The sequence below is a fragment of the Megachile rotundata genome, chromosome 6, assembly GCF_050947335.1.
Source record: "Megachile rotundata isolate GNS110a chromosome 6, iyMegRotu1, whole genome shotgun sequence".
In the NCBI taxonomy this organism is placed as follows: domain Eukaryota; kingdom Metazoa; phylum Arthropoda; class Insecta; order Hymenoptera; family Megachilidae; genus Megachile; species Megachile rotundata.
In genome coordinates, this window is record NC_134988.1 from 13808779 (window position 1) to 13822716 (window position 13938).

At 33.5% G+C, this 13938-nt stretch overlaps 1 protein-coding gene across 5 annotated transcripts in view; it reads left to right on the forward strand.

The window, feature by feature from the left end:
* LOC100877739 (uncharacterized) overlaps positions 1 to 13938 on the forward strand; it is a 66344-nt gene that overhangs the window by 31708 nt on the left and 20698 nt on the right. For all 5 annotated transcript variants that reach the window (XM_012287696.2, XM_012287697.2, XM_076532977.1 and 2 more), the window contains one exon: positions 11335 to 11410. In XM_012287696.2, the coding sequence (XP_012143086.2) occupies positions 11365 to 11410 (46 nt within the window). In that variant the 5' untranslated portion in view covers positions 11335 to 11364. The remainder of the gene's footprint in view (positions 1 to 11334; positions 11411 to 13938) is intronic.

Consider the following 13938-nt stretch of genomic DNA (forward strand, 5'->3'; position numbering starts at 1 on the left):
AAATGCTCGTATGTAAGCACCGTGGCATGGTTAGTAGAAGTACGTTGTTCGGTAAGGTCGTGGTCATCTCTGTCGATGGCAAAAGACGAGAAAGTTAATGGAGCATGTAGCCGCATCCCGTATCCGGCGAGACACCATGCCATGAACAACTGTGGCTTCCACCATACTACCAACAACAATGGAATACCGTTGTAGAACAGGTGGTCACGAGCCGTTGATCTTCGAGCTACCGCCTTCAACGACGGTGTAAGATCACGTAAGGTGACTCGAATTTACGATGCAGAACCTTTAGAATATCTATAAGCGCAATTATTATTATAATCACGTGCGAGTCATGGTACATTTACTGTGTCAGGATTTTCCTGAGCTGACCTCTACAAGAATGTATACACATATGTACACATATGTACACATATGTGTTCACATATGTTTCTATACGGTTTGTATATTCTTTTATGTTCTTTCATATTCAAAGGATTATATACTTATGAATTTATTATTCAGAATTTTTATAAATGACATTAACTGCAAATTATAATGTATTTACTATGTTGGAGTGTAAGGTTCAATATGTATACACATATGTACACGTTCTTTGACATTCGCTAAAGAACCATATGTGGATTCATGAAACTTTTATAAAATCCTGGGTATACTTACCTTAATAACAGTAATTAGTATAATTATATTAGCTGCAAGTCTTAATACATTAACTACATTAGGGGCTAATGATGCAAGGTTGACCTCTGCAAGGATATACACATATGTGAATGCTTCGTTCTTTCATATTCTATAAAGAATCATACACTTGTGCATTTATTATTCAGAATATTTATAAAATCACTTCCTAGGAATATTTTTATAGCATAGCTTGATAACAGTAATTAGTATAATCATATATTAGCTGCAAGTCTTAATATACACATATATTTTAACATATGTTAATACACACATATGTACGTTTCTTTCAATGAAAGACTATATTGAATATATTTTTGCCTTCTGACTTAATAATTATTTTAATTTCAATTTACAATGTCTTCAACAAAGATTAAAAAATATTGAACAAACAAACCAGTTAAAAAATATAGAACAAAATAATAAAAATACAAATTAAAAAATATATTCCCCAGTTAAAATGAGGAAAGTAGAAAATGAAATAAAAGTGTGGAGTCCATAAAAAGGATCCTCTCAGCATTTGCAAATGCTGGAAACCTAAATACCTAATGATTCGTGTGAAAGGAGCAAGCAATTCGTCGTCCATTGAACAAATCCGTGAAATATTTACGAGCGTTCATCCAACTTAAAGTCCCTCGGGCGAAAGTGTGCCGACGGAATGCAGGAAAATTTACACGCTCGAGTTGCACGAGTCGTGCAACAATGGGCCTTTAATTATCCACGATTCGCCTTCGTCTCTATTAGCATGCAAATTAAGGAAGTCGAGTAGTAACGTGATTCCATGGCTGCAGTTTCGCGTACAGAGGGTGTTAGGTAGACGACCAAGGACCAGACGACGAGGAGGATCACTGATAAAGAAAGGGAAAACGAAATGGAATAATGAACGGAGCCGGTGGAGGTAGGGGAAGAAACAGGAAGAGACTGGGAAGGAAAGAAACTGAAAGTTGAGATGAGAACAGTGGCGCAATTTGAGGAGAGCAGAAAAGTTTGATTACCGTACGACATGTACCGGGTGTTCGAAAATTGTACTTCAAAATTTCCCAATTTCTATATTTCCCAATTCCCAAATTCCCACATTCCCCAGTTCCCACTCTCTCCAATTTCCACTCTCCCCAATTCCCACATTCCCCAATTCCCACATTCCCCAATTCCCATATTCCCCAATTCCAACATTCCCCAATTCCCACATTCCCCAATTCCCACATTCCCCAATTCCCATATTCCCCAATTCCAACATTTCCCAATTCTCGCATTCACCAATTCCCACATTCCCCAATTCCCACATTCCCCAATTCCAACATTCCCCAATTCCCACATTCCCCAATTCCAACATTCCCCAATTCCCACATTCCCCAATTCCAACATTCCCCAATTCCCACATTCCCCAATTCCAACATTCCCCAATTCTCACATTCCCCAATTGTCACATTCCCCAATTCCCATATTTCCCAATTCCAACATTCCCCAATTCCCACCTTTCCCAACTCGCACATTCCCCAATTCCCACATTCCCAAATCCCTAAATTTCCAAATTTCAAAACGTCCAAATCACTAACTCTCCAAATACCTAAACCCCTAATCTCTCAATTCCCAAATCCCTCCATCCCCACATTTCTAAATTCCCAAATCCCTAAACCCCAACTCCCAAATTTCCAAATCCCTAAATTTCCACCTCCCCACACTCCCAAATCTCTAAATTCCCCACTTACCAATTTTCCCAACTCCCCAATGTCCACATCTACATCCACAAATCCCAAAGTAAAACCACTAAATAAAAATAATTACGTTACTGCACCACTACCCTTCTCCCCTCAGTTACAATCTCATTTTCTCTCCCCATAAACCTACCTAAACACCCAGTAAAACTGCCATAAGCAAGGCTCATCTACACAGAAAGAAAAATGATAACACGGAAGAGTGCATAAGTGAATACAAAGAGAAAGAAAGTATGCGGAATTGGTTGAAAATAAAAGGGAAGGAGATGAAAGGAAAAAAACAGCGTTAAGATAAAGCAGCGTTCGTAAAAGGAAACTCGGTAAACAGAACGGAAAGAACGGAGAAATTGTAGCGGAAAAAGAAAGATCGTGATATAGGCGTAAAAATTGTATAAAACAAGAAGAAGAAGAGATGTTCGAGCGTTTCGGACGAGAAACGATGGATGTACGTCGCGTCGTGCATATCGTCACGCCATCATGGATATGAATACAGCTTCTGGTGCATCATGGGTGCAATTCAGAGAGAGTGCCACATTTCTCTCGTTTCTGAATACTTGTGCAAAATACGATGTCTTCGATGCACTTTATATCTGTCGATATGTAGGACAGAAATTCTTCAAACTTTATTTAGGGGAAGTTCAAATGTTTGGGCTTTGGAGTTTGATGAATTATGGTGATTTTAGATATTTTATAGGTTATGGTACTTATGAAGTTTTTATACATTAAGATTCTTCTGTTTTATATATTAAGATTGTTTGAAATTCTTCTGTTTTATACATTGAGAGACTTTTTGAAATATTAAGGTTAGGATTTGTGAATAATTTTTTGAACAATTTTTGGGATAAAACATTAAAATTGAGATCTGTGAAGAAACTTTTTAGGATATCTTTTTGAAACCATCATCGAAATAGCCTTGCTGTTTAAATATTTTAAATAATGCATTAAGTACAATATTTAAAATTAAATTGAATATTTAAAATTGTACTGAATATTTAAAGTTAAATGAATGTTCAAATTACACTGAATATTTGAAATGATATTCAATACTGAATATTGAACTAAATGTTTAAAATTGAATAAAATATTCAAAACTTGAAAATGAAATTAAAATTGAACATTTAAGGTTGAATTAAACAGTTAGTTAAATTAACTTAACTAACAAATATTCAACGATAACAAAACGAAAAAGTGTTTTTCATTTTCTAACCTCAAAACGTTCACACGAAAAGCTAAACAAGAACAGTGAAAATGTTCCTATGAAGTTCATCCGAAACAGAGCATAAGATTTATACCATTACGGTACAGCAGTTCCTCTTTTCTTTTAATTATTACACCTATGTTCGTAAGAACCTGAAAATGTTAAACAGAAAGAAATGCAACCTTGTACAAAACATTCTCACGTTATAATGCGATACATTAATTCGTTTTTTTTTTAACGCAATTTTATTCAGTGAAAGTGATATATATCTCCAGAATTTATTAACAGATAAATGAACATTGTCGGATGAACTTTTACATTAGAAATTTTTCGAACATTCTTCTTCGAGGAAAATTGCATTTTATTTTCGTTCTTGCGTCGAGGATGATTCACGATTATTAATATTCACTCGAGCTGCGTTATCGTACCAGCTGTTACCTAAATGTGCAGCTTATCTCCATTATACACCCTTCACCGGGCAATAATAAATTATTTTATGGATATTAAATTGATTTTGTGTTGGTTCATGTTCCTGCAGTTTGTGTGGGACTACCCTTAAATATTATGACTTAATGCAAATATAATATAAACACTATTTATTTTTCTAAAAATATTTTTCTTTTTCTAAAATCACTTTTACAAATTTTTTTCACAATTCATATTGCTGTTACTTTTATGTAATTGTAAATTGTTCCTCACAGTTGGAGGGTAGTTAATTTTTTGTTAATACAGTACTGTTAAAAAAATATTCTGTTATGTCAAACTTCAATAGTACAACCTAACCTAAACCCTTCAAGGTTTCACTCGCACCAATCAGCCAAAAAATTAAAAAAAATTCTGTTATGTCAAACTTCAACAGTACAGACTAACCTAAACCCTTCAAAATATTGCAACAGTCAAATCAATCGCCCAAAAAATTAAAAAAATACTGTTATGTCAAATTGAAACAATACAACCTAACCTAATCTAAACCCCTCACGCTTCCACTAGCAATACCTATAACAGCCACGCAAAAAAATAAATAAAAAAAATTCTATCATGTCAAATTTGAAGAGTAAACAATTTCCCTTCTAGTTGATTCCTATTTCGTAAATTAAATACAGTAACGCAAGAGAAATAGTTAAATTTGCTTGTGAGAAATCCGGACGTAAAGCAACGCATTAAAAGCTGCATTTGCCGCATCCACCATTTCACTTTCGCACTCTTTGTCCACCGTTGATTGGACTGCTCTTCTCATGACGATAGAAAAAGCTATTGCGTTCTGAACTTGCCTCTCTCGAAGTGAATTGGGCCACAGTGCCATTTATTTCGCAGAAACTCGATGGAAAAAAGCAACCCCGTAGAACGCTTTGTTCGCACACTCTTTCATACAACGGTTGTCGCGATAATCAATTTTTTGTTACGCTCCGCTTGCTGCCAATCCTTACGTTCTTCCAATTTTACGTCGTCGATAATGCAACAGGAAATTTAACTGTCGATCGATTTGCGAGCGATTATGCTGCTTTAATTATTGGGTTCAGTTTATCGTTTGCAAATTTTTTGGGGTGGAAAAGTGTAGAAAGGGGTTCTAGGGTTTGAGGATTTGGGATTTGGGAGATTTGGAATTTGGGAGATTTGGAATTTGGGAGATTTGGGATTTAGGAGATTTGGGATTTGGGAGATTTGGGATTTGGGAGATTTGGGATTTGGGAGATTTGGGATTTGGGAGATTTGGGATTTGGGAGATTTGGGATTTGGGAGATTTGGGATTTGGGAGATTTGGGATTTGGGAGATTTGGGATTTGGGAGATTTGGGATTTGGGAAATTTGGGATTTGGGTAGTTTAAAATTTGGGGAATTGGAAATTTGGGGGAGTGGGAATTTGGAAAATTTAGAATTTGGAGAATTGGGAATTTGGGGGATTTGGAATTTGGGGGATTTGGAATTTGGGGAATTTGGAATTTGGGGAATTTGGAATTTGGGAGGTTCGGAATTTGGAGAATTGGGAATTTGGGGGATCTGGAATTTGGGAAATTTGGAATTTGAGGATTTTGAAAATTGGAAACGTGAGAATTTGGAAATGTGAAAATTTGGGAACTATAGAATTTGCAATCGTGAGCCTTCAGAACTATAAAATTTGCAAATTTGAAAAATTTGAAGCTCTAGAAATTTAAAAATATATAAACCTTAAGTCTCCCAATCTCCGTTCAACTGAGACACCCATTACATAAAAATAATCAATTTTTCAATTGATATTTCAAAAAGTAAAGATATTTCCACCACGAAATAACGAGCTACGGAGTTAAGTCAGGAGGAGAAAAAAGTAAAAAGATTTTAGTGGATATTCCGCCAGGAAATCCACATTTCCAGGTAGTCCATAAAGGATTTTCTTCCTTCGGAACAAAAATAAAAGTCCTTTACGTTGAAATCACGTATCCGAGATGTACTCTTCGCGAATCAAAAATATTAAATCCCCGTACTTAGCTGGCTATTATTTCGCTTTTAAAACATAACCTCACATCGTTTTATAAACAAGTGTAAATCACTACTATTTCTTACTATTATATACAACGATGATTTTAATAATTAAGAATATATTTTATACACAACTATTGGTGTATTAATATATACGGTTTTGACTGGAGTTATTTAAAAAACAAGAGCTCTCTTACGAAATAAAATTTATTTCTTATAATTTATTTCTTATTATGTTGGAGGACCTGGGATTTGGGGGATGTGGGATTTGGGGAACTTGGAATTTGGGGGATGTGGGATTTGGGGAACTTGGATTTTGGAGGATGTGGGATTTGGGGAACTTGGAATTTGGGGGATGTGGGATTTGGGGAACTTGGAATTTGGGGGATGTGGGATTTGGGGAATTTGGAATTTGGAGGATGTGGGATTTGGGGAACTTGGAATTTGGGGGATGTGGGATTTGGGGAACTTGGAATTTGGGGGATGTGGGATTTGGGGAATTTGTAATTTGGAGGATCTGGGATTTTGGAAGATGTGGGATTTGGGGAACTTGGAATTAGGGGAACTTGGAATTTGGGAAATTTGGAATTTGGGGAATTTAGAATTGGGGGAATTTGGAATTTGGGAAATTTGGAATTTGGGAAATTTAGAATTGGGGGAATTTGGAATTTGGGAAATTTGGAATTTGGAAAATTTGAAATTTATTTCTTATTATGTAGAAATACTCTTAATATTCCTTACACACAATTATTGGTATTTTTCAGTCAAATTTTAGTCAAATAATTTATTTAAAAAATTTCATTGTCGCGTATGAAATAAGGTTTACTCTTACAATTATATTACAAAATAATTTAAACTAATTAATTTTTATTTTACATTCGTTTCGACTGAAATAATTAAAGAATCAAGAACCGTCTCCCAAAATAAGGTTATGTTCGATCTTGCGCCATTTACATCCTAGCACAATCTACATATCCATAACCTTCATCTCAAAATAAAATTAATTCAGAAATAAAAGTAATAATTAAGAACACAAGACGCCCAATTGAAAATAAAGCGAAATAGTTTGTGAGAGACAAATAAGATTCTCCGTGCAAAGGAACTTGGAACAAAATAAAAGTTCGTTCACGAGCCGGTCTAACTTGCATTAATTTAATTGGCAAGTCTTGAGGTCGACCTCTTTCAAATGGCCGTTTAAATGATTCTACAAGGCATATTGAGAATGTGTTACACGAACACGACTGCACACGTATAAACAATTGCGTGCTGGATAACATTGACTGTATCTTCTTTTTTCCACTTCTTTCGAGTTTATAATCCGCCATGATGACCTTCGGGAACCTGTCTTCATAAAATAAAAAAGGAATAATTAAAATTTCCATTTCTACTTTATGTTATATAGTTTCTGTTAATTATTTTAGTCTATTGGTAAATTGGTCATTGGACTCAGCATGGGTTTAATTGATTTAATTATCAGTTCAATGATTACGAAATTAATTACGTGTCTGTACAACAAATATTATGTGTATGAACCAAGTTTTTTAGAAAACTTTTTGTAGAACCAATTTTTAGAAAACTTTTTTTAGAACCAATTTTTAGAAAATACAGTTTTGTTGTTTTTGTATATTTTTAGAAAATATAATTTTATTTATATAAATATTTGAAATTTTGTTAAGAAATGAAACTCGGAAGTGACTTTCTTACATGTTCCCGATTATCGAAACAGTACAACTATTAACATGTACAATATTTCACTTTGCAGCGTCATTTCGCTTTGTCCCAGTTTCCCCTTTTAAAATAAAATTTATTAAATCGAAACAAACCAACCTCAATCGATTCCATTTCTCCTGGACGTGGATTCAGTTCACATCGGATGTACCGGGTAAAATAATAGACACAGTCCAAAGTAAATAATAAAAGTACTTCCAGAAACCATTTCCTCCTGCGTTCCATTAATTGATTCGAAAAAATAATGGACTTTTATGTCAATTTGAACTACATTTGGTATTACAATTTTAATTAATATTTTTATCGTTGAATGTTTGAAATGATTTAGTCAAATTTTTATGAAATATATAATTATTAATATAGTACAGTTAATAATCAATAAATACAGTACAGTTGGTAATCAATAAATTAATCATCAGGATATTCATTGTATGTTTTCTGAGTTCCTGTAATAAATTAACAATAAACAATAAATTCCTATAATAAGTTATAATATTTCAAATAAAAGTTTGCATGAGAAATGATAATTTATTAAAGTAAAATAAAGTAAAATAAAGTAAAGTAAAATGAAATAAAATAAAATAAAGTAAAATAAAGTAAAATAAAGTAAAGTAAAATAAAATAAAATATAGTAAAATAAAATAAAATAAAGTAAAATAAAGTAAAGTAAAGTAAAATAAAGTAAAATAAAGTAAAATAAAGTAAAGTAAAGTAAAATAAAGTAAAATAAAGTAAAATAAAGTAAAATAAAGTAAAGTGAATTAAACTAAACAAATAAAAATATGTTATAGAGAAAAATAAAATATCAGAAACGAATATAAAAATAATAAAAAATGAATAAAGTATGAGAAACAATATTTTGGTAAAAACATGCTTAATAATAAAAAGGAAATGTTAAATTACGAAATGATCACATAGCAGACATTCCAATTAGCGTTATGTCATCAAGTATAAATGAGACGAGTAATATGAAAGCTTTGAATGCACGTGTGTTCATTGTCTCTGAATGTGTTCTAATTAACCAACACTTTGTTATACTCGATTCTCGTTCCGTATGAATAGAATCGCACACATATGAACACGAACTTACACACATGATTGATCTGGTTTCTTTGCCCTCGCTCGCATTTGTCCTCCCACGTACGCGATCATAGGTAATTAAGGATTCACAAATTTAGTCATCTGTCGTGAGATCAAAAGACTCTTCAAGTACTAAATAAAAGTCGTTTTTCTTTTATTGTATTTTAATTCATCGTTCTGTTTTATGCGTCTTAGAAAATGAATAACAAATGAAGGATGTAAGGTTGTTATACTTCGCTTGTTTATTGACAAAGTATGTAAAACTTGTTTTTTAAAAATGTAGTAATATTTGCTATTATTATATTAATAATATTTATGTTCTTATTTATTGATATTGACATGTAACATATAGAATAATGAAAAAATAAACGAACTGAGATTTAAACTAAGAATTCTAATTTTTCAAATTTCCCGCCAAATGTGAAATGACAAAGAAGCGAAGATCCATCATTCAAACTAGCCTCACCTAATATTAGAATTTAGTGTTAAATGTGAAATAATAAATGAACGAAAATACATCTTCCAAATTGACTTAAAGTAACATTCAAATTTAGCGGTAAATTTAAAATAATAAATGAACAAAGATCAATCTTTCGAATTAACTTAACCTTATATCCAAACTTGGCGGTAAATTTGAAATAATAAATAATCGCAGTCCTATCTTCCAAAATATCTTAACCTACCAAACAAATTTACCATAAAACATGAAATAATAAACAATAAAAGATTTCCTAAATCAACTTAACCTAACCTTAAAATTTGGCGGTAAATTTGAAACACTAAACGACAAAGTCCACATTACGAAACATATCAAGTTCCACGCTTAACAGCCTAGAAATATAATATCTAGGATCGAACGTGTTAAAGTGACTCAATCAATTACCCAATCGCAGGTATCGCTACCATTTTGAGGTTAGCGAAGAAATAAGCTGCAACGTTTACGAAATATCTGGTAGAAAAACGAAACACGATCGGAACGACAGGAGAACAATATTAAGCAGTACCCAGCGAGACTGAAAGTATCAAACAATTATCGTTGTTGTGAATCATCTTAAACCTTGCGCTCTGACTTTACAATTCACCTTGAATATAAATGAGACAATTAATTTTCATAAAAATTCGTCGTGCCGAATATGGAGCAATAAACATTCTCCAGTTACGTGGCTCGTTAACATAGTAAATAATGTCAAGTAAAGCTCGTTTCGCTGCAAGATTCTGTTCTCGTTAGGCGCTACTCAAGTTTTTACCTTGGAGGTTCTAATGTTACGATTTAGAACAATGCGAGAATAGAGGAGCAAAGGTGTCTTGCTCGGGGATGATAGAACCTTTTAATAGGCGACAATTTAGGTTTCATTTCAGACCTTTTTGGATTCGATTTTTAAGTTTTGTGTTACTCTTTTTTATTATTTGGGAATTTGGGGAATTTGGGGATTTGGGGACTTGGGAATTTGGGGATTTGGGGATTGGGAAACTTGGAATTTGGGGGATGTGGGATTTGGGGGATGTGGGATTTGGGGGATGTGGGATTTGGGGGATGTGGAATTTGGGGAATTTGGAATTTGGAGGATGTGGGATTTGGGAGATGTGGGATTTGGGGAACTTGGAATTTGGGGAATGTGGGATTTGGGGAACTTGGAATTTGGGGGATGTGGGATTTGGGGAACTTGGAATTTGGGGGATGTGGGATTTGGGGAACTTGGAATTTGGGGGATGTGGGATTTGGGGGATGTGGGATTTGGGGGATGTGGGATTTGGGGGATGTGGGATTTGGGGGATGTGGGATTTGGGGGATGTGGGATTTGGGGGATGTGGGATTTGGGGGATGTGGGATTTGGGGGATGTGGGATTTGGGGGATGTGGGATTTGGGGGATGTGGGATTTGGGGGATGTGGGATTTGGGAAATTGGGAATTTGGGAAATTTGGAATTCGGGAAATTTGGAATTTGGGAAATTTGGAATTCGGGAAATTTGGAATTTGGGAAATTTGGAATTTGGAAAATTTGGAATTAGGGGAATTTGGAATTTGGGAAATTTGGTATTTGGGAAATTTGGAATTTGGGGAATTTGGAATTTGGGAAATTTGGATTTTGAGAAACTTGGAATTCGGAAAAGTGGAAATTTGTAAAATTGAAAAATTGAAAATTTAAGAATTTAGAAAATAATAACTTTAACATTATAAATAAATAATCATACTAAAAACGTAACGACAACTAAAAATACTTCAGGTTCAAGGTATTAGCGTGTTAATATCTCACCCAGGTGTGATTCACTCCTGCTAACGAACAGACGGAACACCATACAATTAAAAGAAGTAACGTAACAACATTTACACGTTACTAAAGAAACGTTAAAATTACCTCAGCACAGTATGAACTCTTACGAAGCTGCGAAACGTACATTCTAATTGTTTGAACAAACAATAACGCACACGAGAACGATTTTTGCAAGTAAGTGTAAATGGAAACGTATATCTGATTGCAGATTTTGCGAGGAGATCTAACGAACGGTGAGATGACTCGACGAAGAAGAGCGCCCATCACGTTAAGAGTATGCACAGGTAAGAATACATTATAAAGCTGCATTTATGGCGATCGATTTGCATAATCTCGAAATAAATAAATGTGTAATGCACATCCGTGAAATGGCACGAAGGTCGAGGGAACTATCAATTTACATGCAAAGTGGATTTACATAAACAATTTTCTTTCTTCGAATTTTGTGGAGCGATGGGAATATTGGGAACGTGGTGAACTTTAGATTCATTCTTTCAGTTTTTCAATTCTTTAATTTATTAATTATTCAATTTTTTCAATTTGGCAATTTAGAAATTTCTCAATTTTTCAGATTTTCAATTTTTCAAATTTTCAATTTGGCAATTTTCCAATTTTTCAGATTTTCAATTTTTCAGTTTTTCAGTTTTTCAGTTTTTCAGTTTTTCAGTTTTTCAGTTTTTCAGTTTTTCAGTTTTTCAGTTTTTCAGTTTTTCAATTTCTCAACTTTTCAACTTCTCAACTTTTCAGTTTCTCAATTTTTCAATTTCTCAACTTTTCAATTTTTTAATTTCTCAATTTTTCAGTTGTTCAATTCTTCAATTCTTCAATTCTTCAATTTTTCAATTCTTTAGATTTTCAGTTATTCAATTCTTCAATTCTCCCATTTTCCAATTTTTTAGATTTTCAGTTTTTCAATTCCTCAATTCTTCAATCTTTCAACCCTTCAATTTTCGAATTCTTCAATTCTTCAATATTTTAATTTCTCAAATTTTCAGCTTCACAATTACACAATTTCTCACATTTACAATTTTTCAGCTTCACAATTTCTCACATTTTCAATTTTCCAATTTCACAATTTCTCTATTATTCAATTTTCAATCTAAAAATAATAAAAATCATAAAACGTAAAAGCGCTAAATTCGCAAGTTTCCGCACATTACGGTTCGAAATTGAAGGTAAGTGCCAGGATGCTGCTCCCTTTATGCCCGTCCTTACCCAAAGGAAAGCCACGTTGCAGCCACGAGTGTACGTAGGAGCATTCGAGTGCATCCTGTTGCATCACGAAACGGTGATGCAAAGGTTGCCAAACGAGGCGACCGCTCGAACTGTGCAGCTACGAAATACTGTTAGGATTACCGCACCGTGTCAGACTGCAACTTAACTGTAACACTTGCCTTGACAATATAAATGTACCGTTTCTTCGAACGAATGCTGTGTCGATCGATACTTACTATTCTTCTTCTTTTCTTCCTGCATTTCTACCACGTTCTTACCTTTCGTTTTGTAGATAACAAATATGAATAATGCACCACAGAAAATGCAATTCAAAAATCAGTTTAAAATATGCAGCTTGAAAATACAATTTTTACTGATGAAGTTTAAAGATGTATATTTAAAAATTCAGTTTGATAATGTAGTTTAAAAATGCAGTTCAAAAATGCAGTATAAAAATTAATTTTAGAATTCAATTTAAAAATGTAATTTATACTACTGCAGTTTAAAAATATATATATGAAAAATTCAGTTTGATAATGTAGTTAACAAATGCACTCCAAAAGTGCAATATAAAAATTAATTTTAGAATGCAATTTAAAGATGCAATTTTTACTAATGCAGTTTAAAAATGTATATTAAGAATTCAGTTTAAAAAAGTTGTTTAAAAATGTAGTTCAAAAATGCAGTTTATCGATGCAGTCTGAAAATGAAATTTAAAAGTGTAATTTAAAAAAATGCAGTTTAGAATTGCAATTTAAAATGCAGTTTAATTATTCTAGATTACACATTAACTAGTTTACAGTCTGCTGTTTAAAAATGTTTATCATATGTATATTTTACTGCAAACTTTTATTTGTATTTTAATGTCTGAAATTTTTATTACAATAAATTTGAATAATAATTTAAAAAAAGAGAACCCGAAAGAAAACCTGAAAAATCACCCCGATTCTTCTCGTTCGCCGAACGCCAACAAAACGACAAAGGAAACATTTCTCGGAATGATTCATATGATTATCGATCATGAAGAATAATAGCACCGAGATCGAAAGTTTCCTTTGTCTGCTTATGACGAATGCATCGAAACCAAAAGTTTCCTTTAAAGTGGCTTTTTCGATCGAATCCGCATTATTATCGGATGATCCGTTCCGATCTGATGGCTGCGAGGAGAATGCAAAACGAGAATCGAATCGATTAAGGAATTAGAAAGCGGAATTCTTTTCTTGATACGGCATAACCGCTACGTTTAATACTCGCTTTAGAACAGTTTTCGAATTATGCAAATATTTGTTCAATCATGCGAAAGCTGGGTTATATGGTGTTTGGATGAAAATTGAAAATTAGGGAGTTGGGAGTTTAGAGATTTGGAAATGTGGGAATGTGAGAGTTTAGAGATTTGGAATTGGAGAAAATTGGGGGGTTAGAGATTTAGATGTGGAGGAATTTGGGGGGTTTAGGGATGTGGGAATGTGGGAATTTGGGGGTTTAGAGATTTGGAAAGGTGGGAATTTGGGGATGTGAGAATTTTGGGGATGTAGAGATTTGGGAGGGTGAGAATTGGGGAATGTAGGGGTTAGGGAATGTGGGAATTGGGGAATGT